Raw genomic sequence first — 24,509 nt, 5'->3', positions numbered from 1 at the left:
GGCTCCTCTCCTGTGGAATTATCTTCCTGTTGCGGTCTGGGAGTTTTTCTTTATCCGCTGTGAGGGTCCTAAGGACAGAGGGATGTCGTATGCTGTAAAGCCGTGTGAGGCAAATCGTTATTTGTGATGTTGGGCTTTATAAATGAAATTGATTGATTGATTGATTGATTGATTGATTGATTGATTGATTGATTGATTGATTGATTGTTGGTTACTGTTTGCAATTGGTATCGCCAGCAAAGGCCAAAGTTAAAGCCAACCCCAGATTTATTATATTTGCATTTATTTTGCTGCCATGTCTGTGATTTTTATAGCTTCCTCGTGGATGTCATAATTAGCATAACGAGTTCTTGAGTAATGGCCATAAACATGTTTTGAAAGCTCACTATGACCTTTGACCACCAAAATCTAATCACTTCATCCTCGAGTCTAAGTGGACGTTTGTGCCAAATGAAAAAAAAAAAAATCCTTCAGGGTGTTCTTGAAATATGGCATTCATAAAATGAGGATGATAAGGTCACAGTGGCCTTGACCTTTGACCACAAAAATCTAATTATTTCATTTTTGAGTCCAAATGGATGTTTGTGCCACAGGAAAAGAAAATCCTTGAATGTGTTCTTAAAAATATGGCATTCACAAAAATGAGACAGACAAGGCCACAGTGTCCTTGACTTTTGAAACTAATCAGTTCATTGTTGAGTCCAAGTGGATGTTTGTGCCAAATCTGAAGAAATTCTCTCAAGATGTTCTCACGCTCACGAGAATGAGAGGAACGGAGGGAGGGACAGATAACCCCCAAAAATTATGCCTTTAGCCACAGCTATCGCTGGTGTGTAGGCACAGTAAGAAAATAGCTGAAGGCAGGGTCTCAGCAGATTAATACACTGTCACACACTTCTGGGTCATCATAAGTAATGATTCCTTGTGTAGTTGTCTCTACATTTTTTTAAGGAAAATTCTGCATAGTATATATTTGATAATAAAGATCATCATTTTGAATTTGACTACTTTTGAGTTTTTTTACACTGGCACTTTTCAAAGCAAGCCATTTAAACCATTTAAACATCAGGGTGCTGCAGTTGTTCTAAGAGACTGCTGTTTGCATTTTTACATACTTTTAAAAAAATATATCTATTCCCCTTTTTTGTTTGTTTTTGCTTTTGTCCAAATGTTTCTGAATATTTGTAATATCTAAGCCAATTAAGTATGAATACAAAAATGAATAAGAAATAGAAAACAAAAGGTAAATGTGAATCGATGACTATTGTTTATATTTCACAGCTTAAGACTCTTCTTTCTCCAGAAACTTTCTCATTAGAACCCTGCTCTCACCACACTGGGACTTTGTTGTGTATTTAATGAAGAGTTTAATGCAAATCACAGTGTTATCTCATTTTGCCCTGTTAGTGTCGCTCTGCTGCTGAATGCTGAATGAACGAAGAAAGGCTGCTGTTTTTTTTTTTTTTTTTTTAAATTTCAGCATCAATGCAGGGAGAAACATTTATTTTGTCTTATTTATGCATGGCCATTATGTGTTTTTGTAACCTAGTGAGAAAAAACACATCAAAGTGCACTTTTTTAATGTGTTTTATTTTCCAACAGCTTCATGTGAATGATAGATTTAACCTTGCTGGGTAAACACGAGCAGAGTGAAATTAAAGTTGAAAGATAATCTCATTAAGTTTAGAGTCAACAGAGAGACGCAGAGTGGATCCATAGTGGAGCGTTTATCTGGACCCCAGACACCTCGCTGCTCCTTAATTAACACTTAATTGATTAACGAGTAGACACTTGTTAAACGAATTTCACCCACTTTCATCAGACTCACAGGCCTTACAGAGAGCAAATCTGTGTGTGTGTGCGTGTGTGTGTGTGTGCGTGTGTGTGTGTGTGTGTGTGTGTGTGCGTGTGTGTGTGTTTGAAAGTCTACGGATGCTCTAAGAGCTTTCAACTCTGAAATTTCCTATTAGAAAACATCAGTGAAAGTCACAGATGGAAAGAGTGCATGTGCGTGTGTGTGTGTGTGTGTGTGTGTGTGTGAGAGAGAGAGACAAAGAGAGAGAGAGAGACAGAGAGACAGAGTGAGAGAGAGAGATGACAAACGTTTGTAATTTTTAACACATTTACATAAAAGGCTTTAAGAGTCTCTGGCTTCAGATAAAAGTATGTGAATACCTGCTGGCCTGAGTGTGTATGTGCGTGTGTGTGTGTGTGTGTGTGTGTGTGTGTGTGTGTGTGTGTGTGTGTGTGTGCGTGCCTGTGTGTGTTCATGCTGAGGGATCCCGCAGTGTAATTGAAACAGCTCTGTATAATTAGTAAGAAAAAAGACAGTTGATTAGTCTCTTAATGGCCTGCTTGTGTTCCCAATTTCCTCTTTCTGACACAAACACACACACACACACACACAGACACACGCGCACACACACACAAACACTCAACACACACACATACCTACACACACACGCAATCATCAGCCACTATCACCATTATCATCACCATTATGTGTAGCTAACACATAATGTGTGTGTTATTAGCAGTATTAGACAGGAGCCACCATCATGACAAACAGCAATGCAGTTTTTGCATTATGGGGAAATGGCTGTACGCAAAACACACACACATCTTCTCATTATTATTATTTATTGCTGTTTCTTGTATTTTTGTACTTGTTTTTTTGCATGCCTAGTTTTTTAAGTTTTTTTAAATTTTGAAATCTTTAATCTGACTCTTTCTCTTTGACTGCTGTAACACTGGAATTTCTTAATTATGGGATCAATAAAGGTGTATCTTATCTTATCTTATCTTATCTTATCTTATCTTACCTTATCTTACCTTATCTTACCTTATCTTATCTTATTCTGAGTACCTGCACTAATAAGATACATATTCTAGCCCCTAATCCAAACCTGAACCCTCACACTGAGTCTGATCCTTCAAACACAACCCAGTTGCGTTCTGTAAGCCATTGATGCGTTACATTTGCACATTACTATGTAGTGGATATGATTCAACAACGCTGTGGATAGATTTAGATGCAAAAAAAAAACCCTCAACATGCCATAAAACACGTTTAGTTTTGAATCCTAGTGCAGGGGTGGACTCTGCACTAGAATGATTTTTCATACAAAGTTCATTCTCTCAAATGATTTCTTTGGACAATTTTGATCTCGTCAATTATTTACTTAGAAATAAAAAAAAAAAAAAAAAAAAAGTAATGTAGTTTTCTTTACAGCCCCAAGTGGATAATATGGTCGGTTTTAGTTGTGGAAGGACTTTTGCTACTTGACCAGCTGGGAAAACAAAAATAATCGATAACAATGAATGAGTTTAAACCAAATTAATTCATTAACTACCTGAGTTACAGCACTGGACTTTAAGTGGACCCTTTTTGCAAACACGATAAAAAAAAAAAAACAGCCCCAAAGGCACCATAAGAACAGTAAGTGTTATTAAGTAGACTTTTCATTAAGTATTTTATGGTCTTACAGTTTGGAAACATCAGTGTTAATCTCTGCAGTTTACCTCACCTTTTAATAAACTTGGAGGGAAGCTCCAGATGCTCCATACCAAGGTAGAAAATGATTCTTCTGCTCCAGTGGATGTTCACACTGACTTTTAACAAATGAAGCAAGAGGTGGAAATGAGAAAGCAACGCCTGTCACTTCATTTTTGTTATTACAGGGGGATTACAGAGGGACTGCTGTGGCAGACACATTTTAATGGACTTACAGAACTGCCAAAGTACACAGAGAAGGACACAAGCACAACACACAGAAGCTTTAACTGTAGCCATCTGATCATTACAGTCCCAATAAAGCTGTGCAGCAAGTCATTTGTTCCAAATACAATTAGGGGACTGGACCCACTGAAGACCTCATTCAGCCTCCCAGCAGTATGTCTCTGCCTTTAATTCAACAGTGCCCCTACTGTAGTCCCTCTGTGTTTTATAACTGTGGATGGTAACTTCCTTAAAATGAGGTGATGGTCCAGTTTCATAAATAAACTACTTAGATTAAATTAAGTTCTGATTACTCCATTTCCAACTGTACACTGCTACATTGGGGGCGGCAGTAGCTCAGTCCATAGGGACTTGGCTTGGGAACCGGAGAGTCGCCTGCTCAAGTCCCTGTCCGGATCAAATATGGAGCGTGGATTGGTGGCTGGAGAGGTGCCAGTTCACCTCCTGGGCATTGCCAAGGTGACCTTGAGCAAGGCACCGAACCCCCCAACCACTCGGGGCACCTCACCAAGGGCAGCCCCCTCACTCTGACATCTCTCCACTTTGTGCATGTATTGGTCCTGTTTATGCATGTGTGTGTATTTCGGACCTGTGTGTTAATGACAACGGAGTGAAAAAATTGAATTTCCACTCAGGGGGATCAATAAAGTTTATAAAATTAAATTAAAGTTTTAAGGAAACCTGCAATCTTGGTTGTCAATGTTAATTTCTCCCCGACCTTTGGATAATTTTCCAGCTAGAACATCTTTAGTTCTGAGAAATTTTGGTTTAGATGCCTTTAATGGTGATTTTTCACAGTAGAATATGTGGCTGTAGTAGGTTACAGTCACTCTGTGACTAAAAACTGCTACGTGTAGCTAAATGCTAAAATAAAGGAAACATGTACTCAATGTACACCATGGACATACCAGCAGAAATTCATTTATCGATTCAGCAAGTTCAAGCGTGTATAACGTGAGTTATTCGCATGTATGAAACGAGTCAACACAAAATATTCTAGGGTTCAAACTTACGTGAGTAATACAACACAAATATTTGTATCGCATTGGGTGTGAACACAGCATTACAGTCATTCCCTTGCTACAAGTATATTGCTCCATGCAACGACAGGTTAATATTAAAGGTGCAGTAGGTAGAAAGCCTGATAACGGTTGACTTTTGAGTCTCATCTGAGTTAGGCTTCGTTCGTCTCCGCCCTGAGCCCCTCCTACCAGACGAGCATGCTCTGGGAGCCTCGGCGCAGCAGCCCGCCCCATCCCTCCCTTGTGGCCCCGCACATATACCCCGAGGCTCGGCTCTCCCTCTCCGCATAGCAGCCCTCCCCATCCCTCCCTCGTGGACCCGCACATACCAGAGGCTCGGCTCTTGCTCTCCGCGGAGAGCCCTTGGCTCCGCTCCCATGGCCGACCCTTGCGCCCTCCGGCAGGGCCCGGCCACACCTCACCCTTCCCCTCCCTCTGGGGCTCCGGGAAACCGAGTTCTGTCTTCCTTTTTTTGGTTGTTTAGCCGTGTAAGCAGTTGTAGCCAATGCTGGAATAGCTATTTTACCTGGTGCACTGATCGCCATCGCTGCTTGCTCTCCCCTTCTGCTGGCGGCACGGGAACGCACATATGCCGTAGAACAGCCAATAGGAATGCAGTGGTCTGAGCTGACCTTTGATTGGTTGATGCACATCGGCACGATACTGATTCTTTAGAGGCTGAACCCAGAGCCATGGTGAGGTGCAGAAACCTACTTGATTTACATTATGCTTAGAGGGTATTATAAAATTTTTACTCAATTATACCAAAACAATGTTGCCTACTGGAGCTTTAAGGAAACCTGTACTCCTTGTTGGTGATGTTGTTAATTTCGAATGATAATCCTGCTGGAACATGTCAGGTGGTGTTTAGAAGCTATTATTGGTGATTTTTGACAGGAAAAAGTGCTGCCATTAATGGTCATCCCCTGCTGCAGTGCACTGCTATATGCTAACATGAGGGAAACATGTAATTTTGGTTGCCATTGTTGTTGATTTCCCCTGATTTAGGGATCATATTCCCGCTGGAACATCTCAGATTGTGAAGATTTTGGTTAAGAAGCTTTTACTGGTGATTTGTCATGGTAGAAAATGCTGCTTTACTCCATTATTATCTTACCCCAGCTGCAAGTACACTGCTCCATATCGCTACATGCTAACGTCATGTGGTTTCTGGTTGTGTTTAGATGCTTTTATTGTTAATTTTTAAATGAAGAATCAGTTGCTAGACAGTCATTCCACGGATGCAAGTACACTGATACATGCAAACGTCAGGGAAACATGTAATCTTGGTTGCCAATATTGTTATTATCTCCCCGTTTCGGATCATTTTCCTGCTGGCACATGTCCACTTGTGTTTAGAAGGTATATTGGTGATTTTTCACGTTAGAAAGTGCCGCTATACTCAGTCATTCCGCAGCTTCAATGATGGTGCAGAGATGCTGAAATATGGAACACCCAGAAACCCTGACCAATCACAGCAGACTGAGCATTTCCAGGGACTATGGAGGCTGTGGCTCAGAGGGAAGAACAAGTCATCTAATTGGTAGATTGGTGGTTTGATCCTGGGCTCCTCCAGTCCGCATGTCAAAGTAGCCTTGGGCAAGATACTGAACCCCAAAGTGCTCCCCTAATGGTCGTTCCATGGGTGCGAGTGTGTATGAATGTCGAACTGATGAGCAGGTAAAACCTCGTGTGGTAGCCTTGGCCACTGGTGCATGAATGTGTGTGTGAATGGGTGAATGTGAGTGTAACAGTGCTTTGAGTGGTCGCAACACCAAAAACGTACAAATGCAAGTCCATTAACGATTTGAAAATGAGTGTCTTAGTGAGTATAAGTGTTCCAGCACAGACAGTATCAGGGAAATAAAGTGTTTTTGAACATTTAAGCATTTAAACATGTTCAAGCAGAAACCTTAAATAAAAGTTCGACCATGAAAATGAGCATGAAAGGTCTCCTGCAAGTTCTCAGCATCCTCAAGTTCAAGTGTGACCACACCAAAAACATTTCACACACTGGAGTTGCACATCAACTCGGCCGAGTGAACACACACACACACACACACACACACGAACACACGAACACTGCGATGATTGCACTTGCTCTAACATCAGCTCTGCGTTAGTTGTTATGGCAACAGGCAACGGTGGGCAGGCGTGAGGGCTACGAGACATGGGCTCTGAGCTGCTGACAGTGATGGCACCCTCAACTGCAACACAAGAGTCAGCCAATTATACAAGTGGTGGAGTGTTGGAAAGCTGCTCGGCCCTGAGCAGCAGAGACACACAGAGTTGCTGAGGAGGTATTAAGTGGCTCAGCTGAAGCCCAATTTCCCCCGTTAGTTGTTTTCTCAGGGAAAGTGGCTCATTTTAAGTCAAGTTGAGTCTAATTAAAGCTGTGCTGAGAATTGCCTGCGACACAGCGGCACGAGAAAGTAAAGACGATAAGGAGAAGTGTCGGGAAGCGTGTGTGTGTGTGTGTGTGTGTGTGTGTGTGTGCCCTTGCTGTCTATCCTGTGAGGGCCAATTTGAGTTTTACACCCTGAGAGTAAAGACATTTTGTCCATTCCTCTTCTTGTTCTGTTTAAGGTCTCAGGTTGTGTTTGTTTTTGCGTCCACACTATTGGATCATTTTGAGTTTTATACCTGAGAAGTAAACACATGTTTTACAAAGTGCAAAAAAAGGACATCTTTGTGAGGTGGGGACATTTTGTGGGTGGGGATGTTTCAAAGTAAAGAACTGAAGACAGTTTTGAAAAGAAAGTGCATTTTAGAAAGGTGAGAAAACGTTTTTGAAAGTCAGGACAATTTGAAATAAGAGGGTGTTTTTGGAATATCCTAAAAATATTTTGAAAAGTAAGGCCTTTTGCAGTTTGTACTCTTGTCCTCACATACACACATCCGTCCATCCCATTCTCGTGAACGTGATATCTCAAGAATGCCTTGAGGAAATTTCCTCAAATTTGGCACAAACATCCACTTGAACTCAACCATAAACTGTTTCATTTTGTTGTTGTTTTTTTGTTTTATGGTCATTCGTGTGTGCAATATTTATAAATGCTGAACTGGACATATCCAACTTTAAATTTGGATGGATCGTCTGAACATCCTATTTCTCTCTCCTTTCTGAAATTTCTGCAAACAGTAGATAATTTACATCTGCTCGTTTCGTTTGTACTACACCAACTTCTTTATAGTGACATAGACATACAGACAAACACTGGTATCTGAAGGTGGGTGTTTTCAAGTGACCCATATCTGTTTTTCTAGCAGCCTTGTGGCCAGAGACAAGTATGTTTTTTATACAACTTGTCGCTGTGTTTCCTGCAGCTTTTTGGCCCCCAAAATTGATGCTTTGTAGCCACCTATAGCTGTTTTGCTGCAGCTTTTCAGCCCCAAACATGACAATTTTATAGCAATCTATGCTGTGTTTCCTGCAGCTTTTTTGGGCCCCAAACATGGGTATTTTTTAGTGACCCTGGCCGTTTCTCCAGCAGCTTTTTAGCCTCCAACTGGGGTGTTTTTTAGGGACTCAATGCTGTGTTCCCAGCACATTTTTAGCCCCCCAAAGAATAGGCCTTTTTAGTGAAAGCACCAGCGAAACACTGAATGCCGAATTTACAAAAGGATTGCGTGGCTTTTGTGGCCGCTAAACCGGTAAAAATGAAGCAAACACATACCGTCTAATTCGTAAAGCACGCGCAGAGGGTGAAATGCTCCACTAACTGCGCTGCCAAGCAGATTGCGTCTCGGTGCTACGGTGTTATTTGCACGTATTTAAATGAGGTAATATGCATATATTTGGTGCAAAAATTGCCCCTTTCTATGCCAATGAGCCTCATTGATAAACAACGTCTAATTCACAAACACCAGCGCTAATAGCCACACGCAGTTTGAGTGAAGTAAATAACGTCTTTAGAAAGCTGGTGCAAACTGGGCGCTCCTCTGTAGTATGGAAGCCTCTCACCCAGACTTTCCAGTGATCGTGGCAGCAGTGATCGTCTGTTAAATCAGTCTGTAAATAATATTTTGACATTATTATTATAATCATTATTACTTTAATGGCATCCGAAGATATTGATGCGATGAACAGGTGACAGTCTGCGGTCATTCTCAAAACGCACTTCTGTCACGCACTTCAAAAGCAGTTTTCAATAATTTATTTTACGAAACGGAAGAAACAAACGTGAACAAAAACGGTTCCATAATTCATATTAAATTCAAAAGATATTGAAAAAACAGCTACAAGTGAGAGAGAACAGTGATAAAGTGGTCAAACTTGGTCAAATCCACAGCCTCAACCCCTCCAACACTGTTAGGCTGACTCACCAGCAGACATCACTACATGAGGGTATACAGTATTCAGTACTTTGCCAAACAAAGTCTGCCATTGTTCTGCCACGGTGTTCTTGGCACAAAGCCAGTATTTATACTTTGCCATGCGGCTAATTGCAATCAGGGGCAAACTGCACTCAGCTGCCAAACTTTGTGGGCGTGTTTGCGCTGGTATATCATTAGCGCAATATCCTTTGTGAATAGGACGTTAAGATGGAGCAAACTGTAGGTGCAAGTGAAGTGCAATTCAAGGTGCTATCAGCGGCTGCAGTTCATTCTTTGTGAATTTGGCCCTCAGTTTCCAGCTGGGATTGTACCATCAATTTCAAGTATTTACAGCCAAAATATTATCTTATACTAATCATAACTAGGTGTTTTTTGTGCCCAAACCCAACCTGTTCACCACAGTGTTGCTGAAACATCAGGTTTCAGTGTATCCTCGACATAATAACTTACAAATGTAGTGTACCTGTGGTTTGCAAAAATGTGCAATGCCAACATTTATTCCAGTGATTTGGTTGCCTCCACTTACCCGATTGATCAATTCTCCCACCATGCCGGTCCAGCTGCCGTTGGGCTCCGGGGCTCCGTACAGCCCATCGTCCACCAGCTTGATCTTAAAGGAAAACTTCAAGATGTCTGACAGCTCCCGCAGCATGTCCACACAGAAACCTTCATACTGGTCGTTACCCTGTAAGTCTTGGTAGTTGGCCTTCCGCATCACGTATGGGTTTTCCTGTCGGAAGGGAAGTGACATCATACAGTTGCTGATTCGGAGCAGGAGAAACACCAACCAGTGATATCTAACACTGCATTATGTACACATATCACAGATATTTTACCAGTATTGTGGTGACGATTAGTGTCTTGTTAGCCAGCGTCTCTGATGCGTTGAGGTCGAGGGAAGTGGAGTTCATGGCCAACGTGTTGTTGGAGTACCAGATACCAATCTGTCAGTCCAGGAGTAAGAGGAGGACAAAGAATAGTTAGAAGAGTGAAGATGAAGGGAATAAGAGTAAAGGGTGCGAAGTTTTAGATGTACATTTCTTTAAACAAAGATGGGGGTGAACCAGGAGCAGATGAAAAAATAAACTGCAAAGTGAAAAATAGGATAACAGGGAGAAAGTTAGACTGCAAGGACAAAGGGCAACAGACAAAAATGATAAAAGTGTGTTATGAGAGGCAGAGAGACAGATGGGGAGAGGAAGCTGAAAAATCCTCACTGCAGAATCAATGCTAAAATCAATGAGGGTGGGTCTGGCCTTAAATAAGGTCATAAATACATGCATTCTGCTGACCTTTCACCAACCCCATCACATCTACTGACCTCATGACCTTACCCAACCTATTGTTTGTTTGTGTATTTATTAGCTGTTAGGATTCTGCGCTGTTGCCCAGGGGACAGGCTGATAAAGAGAAGAGGCCACTCCTTCCCAGACTGCCATCGTGACGTGAAAACTCATTTCTGTTGGGAGGAGTTCAGGCATCCTACCATCCTCTTCTCCCTTAAATTTTGTCCATCCTTCCCCATCTGTCTTATTACTTTTTTGCTTCTTTGTTTTGCTTTTTTCTTTGTCATTGTGAAAAAACATTTCCTCTTCTCGTCTATGTCTTCCATCACTCAAAGTGCTCTGAACACCAACATTTTTTTTCATTAATTTCTGAATCAATAACTTCAAAAACCTTGTTCTTTTTGTATCTTGTGTCTTTTTGCCTCCACGGCAGGTTGCATCACTTTTTTCAAGGCAAACAAGTCATTCTGAAGGAAAGTCAATATTTAAATCGAACCACACTGTTTGTATGTTCATTTAGCTTAATTTGTCTCATTTAATCTTGTCTATGATCTCCAGGATGTACATATTAAACAAACAAAAGATTAATTGTGTTAATTAATGATCTTTAGAGGTGAGTTCACTAGGTCTGGTTATTGGACAGAGTCATGCTAGCTGGCTAGTTATTCTAAAGTCATCAAATAAATCAAGTGGGAATCCCCACTGCCACTGCATTACTTTTCACAGCACACTTAACCCTGGTCTGTGAGCCTATTAGACCCTGCTGTGACCTCAATTGATCTCTGACATTTTAATGTTCATCTGAGGTCATAAAGCAACACTCGAGCCACACGGACAAAGTCTGTTTGTATTGATCTTATTGATGGATGACTGAAAGAACTGCTTACTGTGAAGCCACGGCCAATGGACAAAAACCTGCCAAATGAACAACAGCTTGAACAATAAGCAGGGTTCGCACAAGGTCCTTGAAGTGCTTAGATTTTGAGGAACAAAATAGTACTGGAATACCTTGAAAATAGCCCCTGTAACAAAGTGCCAAACAAGTCTTTCAAAGTTTTGTCATCAGAGATTGTTCATTTTTTCTTTTCTCTTTTTCTTTTTTTTAATTCGCATCACAATCTGAGACTGCGATGTGCTTGCCCTCTTTCTTCCTTGCATTTATGATGTCCTGCCTCACATCAGTTTATTTTTTCTTCACTCCACTCTTAAAACTCCAGCAAAACCAGTAGGCCTATGTTGACAAAAACAACATGAACTCAACTTAATAATCACATTTATGTGTTTTCCTATCTCTTTCTAGCAACGCTCCGATGATTTAGGTTCGCCGAAAACTGAAGTTTCAGCTGGCATCATATATTAGTGCTACAGATGGTTCTGTTTTAAAGAAGATTTTTCCCTTCATCATAATGGGTAGGCTACTCCTTTTTGTAATGAGCTGACAATTCTGGCTGATACTGGGCAGTGTGGCAGGGTCTCTTCCTCTCCTGCTGCCCCGTTTGCAGACCAATCAGTGGGTGTGGGGCAGGCAGGGGGATACCGCTCACGGAGTTCAGCTGTAGTGAATCTTTATGGTTCCACTGATGCTCTCGCTCTGAAAGCTTCACTGGAATGGAACTTTTCAAAGCAAGAGAAAGTTGCGTGTTATATTACTACACGCAGATGGAAGAAGCACTCAGATATTTCACTCGACTGAAAGTAACAATACTTACCCATTATGTAGAATTTCAAAATAATACAGCCTATGTTATGTTATTGGACTACTTGTACTTAAATGCAGTACTTAAGTAAATGTACTTAGTTATATTTCATCACAGTTAGTATAAGCACCATAGCTCTCATGCCATTTAAATGTTTTGTTGAGGGATTTTTCAGTTATTTCTAAAAAGAGGGTGATAAGTAACCCCACATTAAAAAGAGAGGCACTGATCACATAATTTAATTAAGTTTAATGAAAAATTATATGAGTCGCTTTGAGTGAAGTCCTTGAATTGAATTTGTAATGTCTGTATGAACCCTGATTAAGATAGTATTGACTCTTCAGGAGTTTCCTGCACAGGTGCAGTGCTTACCAACTGTGGCATCCCATGACAAACATTTTCATCATCTTAATGTGAAGTCTTGCACAAATTACATCCATATTTAGTGAAAAATTCCCCATTTTCAAACACCAATATGTTCAGCTGCTGCAGCTGAATGCTACCATGACCTCTGGCCTGTCTTCCTCCCACTTGACCTCATTTGACCTCTGACCTCTTTATGGCCCACGGGGTGTTTCTCCAGGATCTTCAGGGTGTAATTGGTCCTCTGGCCTTTACTGTTGAACTCAATGTGACCCGTCAGGCCATCATACTCCACCTGATGAGACAAACACAAAAAAAGACACCAAAAAAATAGTGTTAGCTGACAGGCCCCAGCCAGCAAGCAGAGCTATCCAAAAGCATTAAGTTACAAATAGCTTATCTAAAGAGCTGATTTCTGTATTAGTGTCCGACTCAGAGACGAGCCACATGATTAAATGTAAAATTGAACTTTATTTGGACAGCTTTAGGAGGGTTGCACTGCTTGCCCCGGTATATGTTCTTTGTCTTAATTGCACATCCCAAATCTCAACAGCAGAGGTGATGATTGCCAAGTTAACATGGCCTGCAGTCAGAATGAACTCAATACATGAGAATAAGGGCCCAGTCACACCAGACAGTAGCAAGTGAATGTGATTTTAAAAAAAAAAGGAGAAAAAAAGTGCAAGCAAAATATGTGGTTTTAGAAGCTCGATTACATAGGAACTGCTCAACGCATTCTCATCCCAAACCATCACATATTGCTGTTACTGCTGCTGTTGATGTTTAGGGATGCCGCTACCATTGCTGGAAGGTCAAAAAAAAGCATGTGGTTAGGTTTAGAAAAAAACATCATTTTTTTTTTTTCATCATGATGGCAAGGAACAAATAAACAGCCTCTGTGTTGTTTATTTTCAGTATTCACACAGCTTGACATGCTTTGTTCCTTATTTGTAGTAAATATCCAGATTACCCTCCATTAAAGGTAAACATTACAACAAATAAAATGATTTAAAGACCCGGGCACATCTTACTATATCTTACTATATAATGACAAAAACTCTGTCTGTGGGTGTGTCTGTGTGTCTGTTCCATGTTTTTCTCCTCACTGATTTGGTCAATCCATGTGAAATTTGGCACAGTGGTAGAGGGTCATGGGAGGATGTGAATGAAGCAATATTACATCAATTGGCCAAAGGGGGGCGCCATAGCAACCGATTGAAATTGCAAACTGTGAATGGGCATATCTCATGCCCCGTATGTCGTAGAGACATGAAACTTTGCACAGAGATGCCTCTCCTCACGAGGAACAAATCTGACTCAAGAACCCATAACTTCCGGTTATATAGATTTTCCGCCATTTTGAATTTTTTGAAAAACACTTAAAATCGATCTCTTCCTAGGAAGTTTGACCGATCTGTCATGAAACTCAGTGAACATAATCTAGGGACCAATATCTAAAGTTCCCTCTTGGCAAAAGTTGGAAAACTTACTAAAACTGAGCTTCTATAAGGCAATGAATATTGCGGAGGGCATGGCTCATCACATAAAGGTGTATAACATCTCAAGGGTTTCACCGATCACCACACAACTTTGTAGGCATATGACCACACATAATCTGAGGGGACCCCTCCATTATTGACTCCATCAAACAAAATGGGGGCGCTAGAGAGCTAATTTCTTATCTAGCCTAACCACCATATCGATTTTTACTAAACTTGGTAGATATGTAGAACAGGACGCCTCAAGGTGACTGGAGAAATTTAACTCTAATTGGCAACTGGGTGGCGCTATAACAACAGAAAAATGCTTAAAAATGGCTAAAATGCGACCGATCGCTGTGGCTCCCCCTGTGGCCCAATGTTTGTTTTTTTCTAATATTTGGTATGACTAAGTCATAGTATGGTTTGCTGCGCATAATCACGGAAACTGTCAGTGTGTCATTCTGTCTGTCCAACGTTTTTCTACTCACTGACGTGGTCAATCTATGTGAAACTGCACATAGGCATTGAGGATTGGCATAGGTAGAAGGTGACAAAGCTACCAATGGGTATGGACTAGTCTGCATTTAAAACAGCAGGATTTTACAGAAAAATCTTTACATTTTAATAAAATTACCAAAATTAGAAGATTTGCTTGCAGAGCAGAGTAAATATCCATTAACCATTTTACATTAAGTTAAACTATTATAAACTTTGACAGTCACCAAAGTTACTTTGCACCTTTGACCAAAAGAAAATCATCTTGACCTCTGAGGGAACATATACCTGAAGAGTCCAAATCAAAGAAAGCTGTCACAGTTTATCAGCTGTGTTGCTCCTCCAAGTTGCGAATTATGTCTCTCAAATAAACTTTTTAAACATGTTGTGTGTTGCAACCAAGCTATTGATGTCTAAACACGTTTGTAGCAGCTGAATCAGGAGATTCAAACTGGCTGCAGTTTAATGTGACACAAAAAGAACAAGGTTTTCGAAGTTATTGATTCAGAAATGAAATGTCTAAGAGGAGAAAAAATACTTCAAGAGAAAAATAAGACTGGTATTACAGGGAAGAAGCAGAGCACACAGACAGACAGTTCATCAGATCAGTGACAGAGCTGCTGGTGTGTGTTTGCAGGAATGTGCAAATAAGTGTGAGGTTTGTGTTATACATGTGCAGTCAGACGTGCATAGTGCACTCGGGTTTATGTGAGCAATGTGCAACTGAGCGCATGTACAGTATGAATGAATGTGCATGCTTGTGTGTGTTTTTGTCATTGTGTGTGTGTGTGTGTGTGTGTGTGTGTGTGTGTGTGTGTGTGTGTGCATGACTCAAGATGAATTGCATCCCAAAAACTCTGTGGTGAGAAAGAAAGAGGGAGACAGAGAAGGAGAGAGGTCTCTGGTTGCTGCCAAAAACAGTGTAGAGATGATGAAGTGATGCACTGAGAGCAACAAAAACAATATGGAGGGAGGGAGGGAGAGAGATGGAGGCATCTTCAGTGGATGGAAGGAACAAGGAGTGGCAGACAGACAGAAACAAGGAAAGAGGAGAATGAGAATAAATTATATAAACGTGGTAATGAAAGAGGAAAGAAGGAGAGAGAAAGGGAAAGATGCCAGAGGAGAAAGAAGAAAGAGACAATACCCCCCCCCCCCCTCTCTGTCTGTGTCCAGCAGCAGCACAGATAAGTCCAGGTCTGCTCTGCAGCCTGCAGCAAGCAAAACACAACCTGCAAACTAAGCTACAATAATACTGTTTGGTATTTTTTTCTTTTTCAAATCAATGCATATGAGGTTTTTTTTTTCATTTCCTTTTACCTTTAATAGTTGGACAACATTGTTTGTCTTTCAAACTACTACAAAATTTACCACATGGACGTTTCCTGGCCTCTAATGGTTGAGGTTTGTTTCGATGGTTAATGTTACAGAAACATTGGAATTACAAGAAACCAGTGTTGACTCTTGGTAACAGATTGGATGTGAGCAGTAGTGTCACATGTCAAAGTCACTTCATTGACCCATCCATCCACCTTAACCTCCTCCCTTTAAAGGTTTAAGGCTTGATGCCTTTGTTCCACACAGTCAAAGGTTTCAATTCATTGGACCCATGGAGCTCAGGTAAACACAGACAGACTGTAGGTCCTGTTAGGCATTTTAATAAGTGTCAATGTTTCTCTAGTGATGACTAGTGGTGGACAAGGGCGGAAACGCTACAGCGGCCCAACACATTTCCGCAAGGAGAAATGTCCTGCAGCTTTAGAAATGATGCCAGAACAAATACAACATCGGGTTTGAGCTGCAAATGACAAAGTGTGCTGTCAAAAACACATAAACCCCTCCGAAAAAATGTCACAGGAACGAAAATGCTGCTCATCCAGTCAACACAACAGAAGTTCTCCAGGCCTCGATAGCCCCATTTCCACCAAAGGCTTTCAGTATGGTACCTTTGGAACCAAAAATAACCTTTCAGACATGGTACCTAGACCATAGGTCCATTTAGTGTTTCCACACAAACAGTACATCAACAGTGACACAGAGGGATGTCTGCACCTTGTTTATCACCCAAAGAGCGGGTTGCACGCCTACATTTTCAGAGTAGGATAGAAAAGGCTGCAGCGAGAGTCTTTCCTGATGGTTTTGTGTATTTATTTCTGCTCAGGTAAGCTCAGGGGTTTAGTGTTGGCGTAGTTTACAGGAACAGCACTTGCTTGTTTTTCTCCAAGTGAGGATTAGAATATATGCAGTTCACAAAATCCGGTCAAAAATAATATATATTTTTAAACACTTAAAGATCCACTCATTAGTTAAAGATATAGTTGGTAATGTTGGAGAGCTAGCAAGATTTGAAAGCGGCACCTCCTCTTAGCTCCGCCCCCTCCTCCCCCTCCCATCAGTGCTATAATAATAATTACCTGTCTAACAGAAAGACAGCTACCTCTGCATCACTTTTCAGACCCTTCAGCTCCCTCAGTTGTCTCCACTGTTCAAAAGCTGCACTGATGTTGACTCTGGTTTGTCCTCTCGCTTTATCCAAAGCCTTTTTCGTCACCGCCTTTTCTGCCTCCGACTCTCTTTTCTTAGCCTGTTTAGCAGGGCGAGCCGTTACAAGTAACACTGGAAGTGGTACTTTTGGCTGCATTTTCTCTGCCATTGTTCAGCAAACTCCTGCTAACTCGGTATTTCTGCTGAGGAGTGTGCTGAATATTTCTAGCAACGGTGACACGTGATGAGTGCAGGGAGGAGGGAGGGAGGGAGGGACGGAGGGGGACTCAGGCAGGACAAGACATGAAGGCATCTGATTAGTTCTTTCCTGCAGCTGCCACAGAGGTCAGATTTTTTTCATTCCTTTTTCTGAACACATTATGTATTGACTACTCTCAGGATGGAAGGACCATTTCACCCAATATAACAAGAAGTGTTTCTGAACAGGATTACCAACTATAACTTTAAGGTGTGTGTCCTCCAAGATAGACAATAAAAACTAAAGGGTCAAAGTTGTCATATTGAAATTTAAGGTGTAATTGACATTGTCTCTGAAGCTGCAGCACATTTCTCCTAATGGAAATGTTTTGGGCTGTTGTAGAGCGTTGTTGTTGGCCACCGTAGCTGACAGTCTCTTAAAAACTCAAATTCAAATCCAGCTGCATTCTTGCAAGCTGTGATCAGTTTGGTTCAGTCTAACCCTACTTACACACTAACTTTGGAGTTGTTGGCAGGTTTTTTTTTCTCTATTGATGGAGCTAAGTTAGTAGTTTCCCCCTGCTTCCAGTCTTTGTGCTAAGCTCAGCTGAAACATCCTGAATCTACCTCTGTACTGGTGATAGACATGAAACAGAAATCAAAGTAAAACACCTGACTGTTGCAACAGAGTCAGATGAGAGGACAATGGGAGTGTTTTACCTCCAAGATGGCCTCTATTCATTCTAATGATAGCTGCCTGCCCAACATAAATGGGCTAAAGACGCTCTCACTTCCACTGGTTTTCTGACATATAAAAACAGCTTTTCTAGGCTCTGAGAAAAAAATATGAGACCTTCATGGTTTAAAATTGATAATACAAAGAATAATGAACAACCTTGTTTGCAGCTTCACAGACATCTTTATAAATTGTGGGTCTGTGGGACAGACTGGTAGGAATTAGGCTGACTTACCACACCCCATGCAACTTTTAACCATCCATGGGGAGAACAGTGAACCAGAAGGTTTCCCAGAATGTCAGAGTATGTGTGTGTGCGTGTTTGTGTGTGTGTGTGTGTGTGTGTGTGTGTGTGTGTGTGTGTGTTTACCATGCGTAGGTAGTTCATGAGACTGGTTCCATGCTGCCAGATAAGCGGAGACGTGCAGCTTAGCGGCTTCACTCCAATCTCCTGACTGCGGTTCAGCTCCCGCACAGCGCTCACCACCACGTGAACTGCATCAAACATTAGCGCCGACGACAGCTGTAACATACACAATGAAAGAATGAACAAAAATTACTTTACAATGTAAACTTAACTGTGTAAAAGCAGTCTTCTATTTTTGTCTCAATCCCAATACATCCCTTGCCACTTCCACTTAACCCCTACCCCTCCATTTTGCGCATTCATGTCTAGGGATCGAGTATCCTGAATCATGTTGGGATAGAGGGGTAAGACAAAGTGTTGGGGCTACATGGCCTTCCAAACAGAGGTTTCTCAGAGGCACACATCAAATGGAGGGTTGTGAGTGAGCATTTGCAAGATGGCTGCACAAGCAACAAAAGAAACCTACAAACTGAGCATAGCAATAGTACAGGCAGGCCACAGAGCTCAGGTCACATCCAAGCTACATCAGCTGACTGATGGACGGGAGTCATCTTATGGATCCCATGATTCCTTTCTATGCAACCCATTAGCAAATCTCATTCAGAGCGCTTTGCCGGCCATCTCCACCTCAGCTCCTCATTTCACGCTGTGTCTGACTAATCAGTGTCTTTTCTGTTTCTTATTGAAACTAGCTCTGTTCTGTACCCTTCAAATACCCCTGTAGTCTCTGCTGCTGCTCTCCACCTAAGGCTTTCCATATTTGTATGTTGAAAGGCAGAGAGGTATACTCTTTGCCTCAGGCTTTCCATGTAGGCATGTGGAAAGATGGATATGTGTGCTTTCTCAGCATTAGGCTTTCAATAGTGATGGCCAAATAAAGCCTCATGAAGCATTTTCTTTATTTTATGAGCCCACTAGATGGCACTTTTTGTTCAACAAAAGGTTGAAAGCACACTGAATTGCCATTCTTTGAGCCTCTCTCTACAAACCAAGAGCGCCATCTAGTGGGCTCACAAAATAAAGAAAACGGTTCATGAGGCTTCATTTGGCCATCACTAGATTTCAATGAAGGCATGTGTGCAGAAGTGTGCTCTCTCTGCCTCAGGCTTTCCATCTAGGAATGTGGAAGAGCAGTGCTGTCCAAGAACAGAGCCGTAACACCAAATATCATACTGCAAATAAAAATAAAGTTTTCTTTGACCACAGTGGTCCTGACTGAAGTGTAATTTTTTGTTAATAAATATTTAAAAGTTAGACCATGTTATTTATTTCATTTGATTTGTGCATGACAGTTCCAGATTTCGATATATTTCCATGTTGCTCCCCCCTCCCTCTGATGACACATGACACCTAAAATTCATCAGAAGTCTGGTAGTAAAGTGCAGACTAGCAGGGTAGGAGCAAAGGCTGCTAACATTAGCCTACAGTGCACCACTGGTGGCCTGGTAATTAAGCATTGTTCTTTTTTTTTAATGGCTTGTTTGATCGATTGATAGCCTGAAACGTAAGTTGTGAACAAATTGCAAGCATCCATACTCTATCTACTATCTCCATCAGATAAATGATGAATGTCATTGTGATAATACTATTGTTGCCATAGTCGTGTCTGTTTATGTAAACATCATTGATGACTACTTATAATGTATAAGAGTCTTGAAAGGTATTCCCATTTCATAGGGGAATATTCAACTACTACAGCTTGTAACTTTGTTCTGAGGGGCAAAGGGAAACTCAAAAATTAGAGTTAGGGGTGAAATTAAGAAATGGGACTGCACGCAGTTAGTTGACACATGAACCATCTGTTAACCAACAGTAGCTGGAAATGGTGATTGCAAAAAGCGTGACATGAATCCTGTGAAGCTATATAATATTGACTCTGCCTTTAGCTCTGGTTTGGTCTCCACCACCTTTTCCTGACCTGGAGCTAAAGAGGCTAAAAAGCTCTGTTGACCTGCAGAGTTGGTGACTTTTCTCTGTCATTTGATGTTATATTGTTCATACAAACACCAAGCCATGCACACACAATAGAAAAATGTGTTTGTTTGTTTGTTTGTTCACGCTCCTGCAGGCGAAGGCGTCGGGGAACGATAGCTGAAAAAAAGAAGTGAAGTGCTTCTGCTATCAGCGGCATTCAGTGCGCGCCTCGTACGGCTCAGTGATCCTATCAGAGTCTGACGTTCTGGTCTGTTTGGTCAGTTGTCAGTCAAACTGACACTCTGAGGGAATCAGACAAATTGTATGGAGGCAGAGCTGCACAGTCTGTCGACAGCTGATAAAAAAGATGGATGTATGACTGAGTGTGATTGAAGTTCTCTCTGAGTTGATAGTTTCAGGGCTGGATGACGATAACTAATTACAGTTTGGAGAGAGAAAGATAGAAAAGGGAAGACTGAGATGGAAAGTGAAAAATAATTGCTGTCTGTCTGGTCCTGCAGCTGCTTCCTCTAGTTCCCATATGAACCTTCTTTGACTAACATGCTGTGACATAAGGTTTGGTACTTACATTTAATATTTAAATTCATCGCCTGCTTAATGAGTAGATTTAAAAAAAAAAAAAAAAAAAGAACTTTGTAACTTTAAACTTGGTGTTGCCTCTTTGGGTCATTTGTTAAATTTAGTGTTAAGCTACTCTGTAATGGTTCAGGCTATCAACTCAGATCACTCGGTTTAAGTTGGGAAAAGATGTCGCTCTTAGTCAAATATGGAAAAGGTCAATGCTAATTTGAAAAATGAGACATGACATGTTTGCTTTTTCAATATTTTGCCAACCCAACCTAACTTGAAAACTGGGGGAAGGCTGGAATCTGGAAAAGGCAAAAAAAAAAAGCAGAATTTGAAAATACACCCTCCTCCTAGCCTGATGAGACCATCCTGATGACAAGAGCTCAATATTCTGTTTCCCTCTCTCTATCAGTTTGGACTTGGTGCTGCTCCAAACACTTTCAGCAGGCAGAAGTACTCACCTTAACAGACAAACTCCTTCAGCCAATCAGCACAACAAAATACAGGTGAACATCTTCGTGACAAATGGAGCCATTTGATAAATCAAGCTTTTGCCAAATCCCGTTGGTAGAACATCTTTTCCGCGTGTATACTCTTGTTCTTATTTAACAAATTCACTTATTGCTGTGTTTGCTATGGAGTGGGAGCCACCATCACTGTTATGCAAGTTGCGGCTGTCACTTTATGTCATCAACTGAAACACAGGCCCTGATTGGCTGCTTTCATTGTCAATTACGGTGGGGGTCCCTGATTGGCCCCTATTGGATTTTATTTCATGGAAAGTGTTTGGGTTGACAGTAAGTCCAGACTGATACAAAGAGTGAACCAGAAGTTTGAGCTCACGTCACTGGGATGGTCTTACCAGACTACCCTGCTCCTGCAGCTCTCCCCTCTTAGTCCTAAGCCCCTGCCACCAGACTAACATGAGCATATCCATATGCTTCATACAATAACTCAGTATTTTCCATACATTGATTTATTTACAAAACACCAAAAAATCCATGTGGATAACTCATCAGAATGTCCCTTATAAATCGTGATCCAGATCCTCAAGATAAACCACAAACCTTGCTGTGAGCATGGACTATATAAAGTAAAGGCCACAGCCACCATGAAATCACCTATTGGTTTGGGGACTCCGGTTTTGAAGCCAAGTTCGGCAGAAGTGACCATATTTAGGCAAGAGGCTAGTGCTGTGGGGAAGCAAGGGGTGGATCTGACTGAGAGGCCGAGGACCCTATCTGCTTATAGCCAGTCACTCAAAGCAACAACATTTAAACAGGTGAGTTACAGTATATAAAAATTTGTCCCCCATCCAGACGCTTTACATGTTTATTTCTGATGTAAAATAGGGAATTTTAACATGGAGGTCTATGGGGATTGTCTCATTTTTCAAACCAGCCTCAAGTGGCCATTAGAGGAACTACAGTTTTTGGCACTTGAATTCATTTTTCAGCCCTGGAGATTGCTGCTTGGTTGTGAGTAGGTTCACATTGGATCTTTTTTCTTTGTACCAAACTACACCCACAAAAGGCAGCATGCATCTACTCATGGATGAAAGGCTCATGCTCTTGAGACGTAAACATTAATGGTGTCCTCCTCGGCTGACCTGTAACACTAGCTAGCTCAGTGGTGCTAGATGAGCTAGCAGTAGGATTGACAGAAAAAGCTTGAGAACCACCAGCATAAATAGGGACTCCACAACAGGCTGAGACAAAATCGAAGGCACTAACTAAAACTTAGGGATACATTTACTGCTTAATTTTTTTATAGTCATTTTCTCATAATGATAAAATAAATAAATACATAAAGTAAGACCACTCATACATCATGGTTTGTTCAAATGTTTTTTTCCATGTCATTCTGTGCCAGCAGCCATTTAAGACCGAAACTCTTCATCTACTGCTCATCAAGTAATGACCATAATCATCACAATAATAATAAAGTTCATTACAATCAAAGCAACCATATTTATGGCTCTGTTCAACTCTTTCAAGCACCTTAAGTGAATAAATATGAGTAATAATAAATCCCCAGGGGATGTTTTCTGCCATGATGATGGCGTATGCAGTGATTGAGACAAACTCGATTGTTATTACTATTATCTTTATTAGAGCTGTCTGCTCAGGCTTTATGTCCCGGGTGATAACAGAGCTGCAAATGAGACAAACAGCTCTGAGGAGATTGATTTGTCCTGATGGTCCGTTCATTATGAAGGAGCATTAAGAAACAGAGACAAAGACCAGTGGAAGAGTGGGGAAAGAAAAGGCATAACTACAACTGCACAACATGCAATCAAACCAGAATCTAAGAATTTTTTCTGAATTCTCAGAGTTTATATCCAGTTTAGTTCTTAAATCAGATAAAGTTATTATTATCGGCGATTTCATGTTGACGTTAATGATGACTGCCTTGCTATTGCGTTTATCAGATTATTGGACTCCACTGGCTTCAGCCAGAGTGTACATAAACCCACTCACTGTTTTAACCACACCCTCGATCTAGTTCTGATGTATGGAATTACTAGTTTTTCCACAGAATCCCTCTCTATCAGATCACTACTGAATAATTTTTGATTTCTCTCCATTTGATTACACACCACCCAGCAACAGTTAATATAATAGGTGCTTATCAGATAGTGTTGTAGCAAAATTTAAGGAAATTATTCCATCGGCTTTAAATTTAATACCATGTCCCTCTGTAACTGAGGTTTCCTGTACTGACTTTAAACTCTCCCAAATTGATTATCTTGTCAGTAGCGCTGCAGGCTCACTGTGAACAACACTCGACTCGGTAGCACCTCTTAAAAAGAAGTTAACAAAGAAAGTTCGCTCCTTGGTACAACTCCCAAACCCGAAAATGAAAACAAATATCATTTGTACAATCATTTGGTCTGCGAAGACAGTCTCAAAATGTATAGGAGGGCCCTCCGCAATGCCAGAGCAAACTATTACTCAGCATTAATAGAAGAAAACAAGAATAACCCCAGGTTTCTTTTCAGCACTGTAGCCAGGCTGACTGAGAGTCAGAGCTCTATTGAGCCTTGTATTCCTTTAGCCCTTAGCAGTAATGATTTTATGAGCTTTTTTAATGACAAAATTCTAACTATTAGAGGCAAAATTCATGACCTCCTGTCCTCAGATAGTAGGCCTACCTATCTAACCTCAAACACAGCTGTAAGACCTAATATATATTTAGATAGCTTCTCCCAGATTTCTCTTCAACAATTGACCTTAATGATTTCTTCAACCAGGCCATCAACCTGTCTCTTAGACCCCATCCCAACTAGGCAGTCTTACCTTTAGTTAACACTCACATATTAGACATGATCAATATATCTTTAATAACAGGCTACGTAACACACTCCTTTAAGGTAGCTGTAATTAAACCTCTCCTTAAAAAGTCCACCCTGGATCCAGAGGTGTTAGCCAACTATAGACCAATATCTAATCTTCCCTTTATGTCAAAGATCCTTGAGACCAGCTGTGTGATTTTCTCCATGATAATAATTTATTTGAGGAATTTCAGTCAGGATTTAGAGTGCACCATAGCACTGAGACAGCACTAGTTAAAATTACAAATGATCTCATCTCTGTACTTGTTTTATTAGATTTTAGTGCAACATTTGACACAACTGACCATCAAATTCGACTACAGAGACTGAAACATTTAATTGGCCTTAAAGTTTCTGCACTACGCTGGTTTAAATCTTATTTATCCGATCGATTTCAGTTCGTTCATGTTCACGATGAATCATCTTCACATACTATTTAAGTTTGTTTTGGAGTTCCACAAGGTTCT

At 41.0% G+C, this 24,509-nt stretch overlaps 1 protein-coding gene across 2 annotated transcripts in view; it reads right to left on the bottom strand.

Annotated features, from left to right (window-relative positions):
* LOC125905328 (glutamate receptor ionotropic, kainate 5-like) overlaps positions 1–24,509 on the bottom strand; it is a 369,618-nt gene that overhangs the window by 79,848 nt on the left and 265,261 nt on the right. For both annotated transcript variants that reach the window (XM_049603257.1, XM_049603258.1), the window contains exons 9-12: positions 18,210–18,362; positions 12,636–12,740; positions 9,936–10,043; positions 9,626–9,829 (exon numbers count right to left, since the gene is read on the bottom strand). In XM_049603257.1, coding sequence (XP_049459214.1) covers positions 9,626–9,829; positions 9,936–10,043; positions 12,636–12,740; positions 18,210–18,362 — 570 coding nt within the window. The remainder of the gene's footprint in view (positions 1–9,625; positions 9,830–9,935; positions 10,044–12,635; positions 12,741–18,209; positions 18,363–24,509) is intronic.

Source organism: Epinephelus fuscoguttatus, linkage group LG17, assembly GCF_011397635.1.
Source record: "Epinephelus fuscoguttatus linkage group LG17, E.fuscoguttatus.final_Chr_v1".
NCBI classification, from domain to species: Eukaryota; Metazoa; Chordata; class Actinopteri; order Perciformes; family Serranidae; genus Epinephelus; species Epinephelus fuscoguttatus.
The sequence above is the reverse complement of the archived record's forward strand: the minus strand, read 5'-3'. Positions and strand labels throughout refer to the sequence as shown.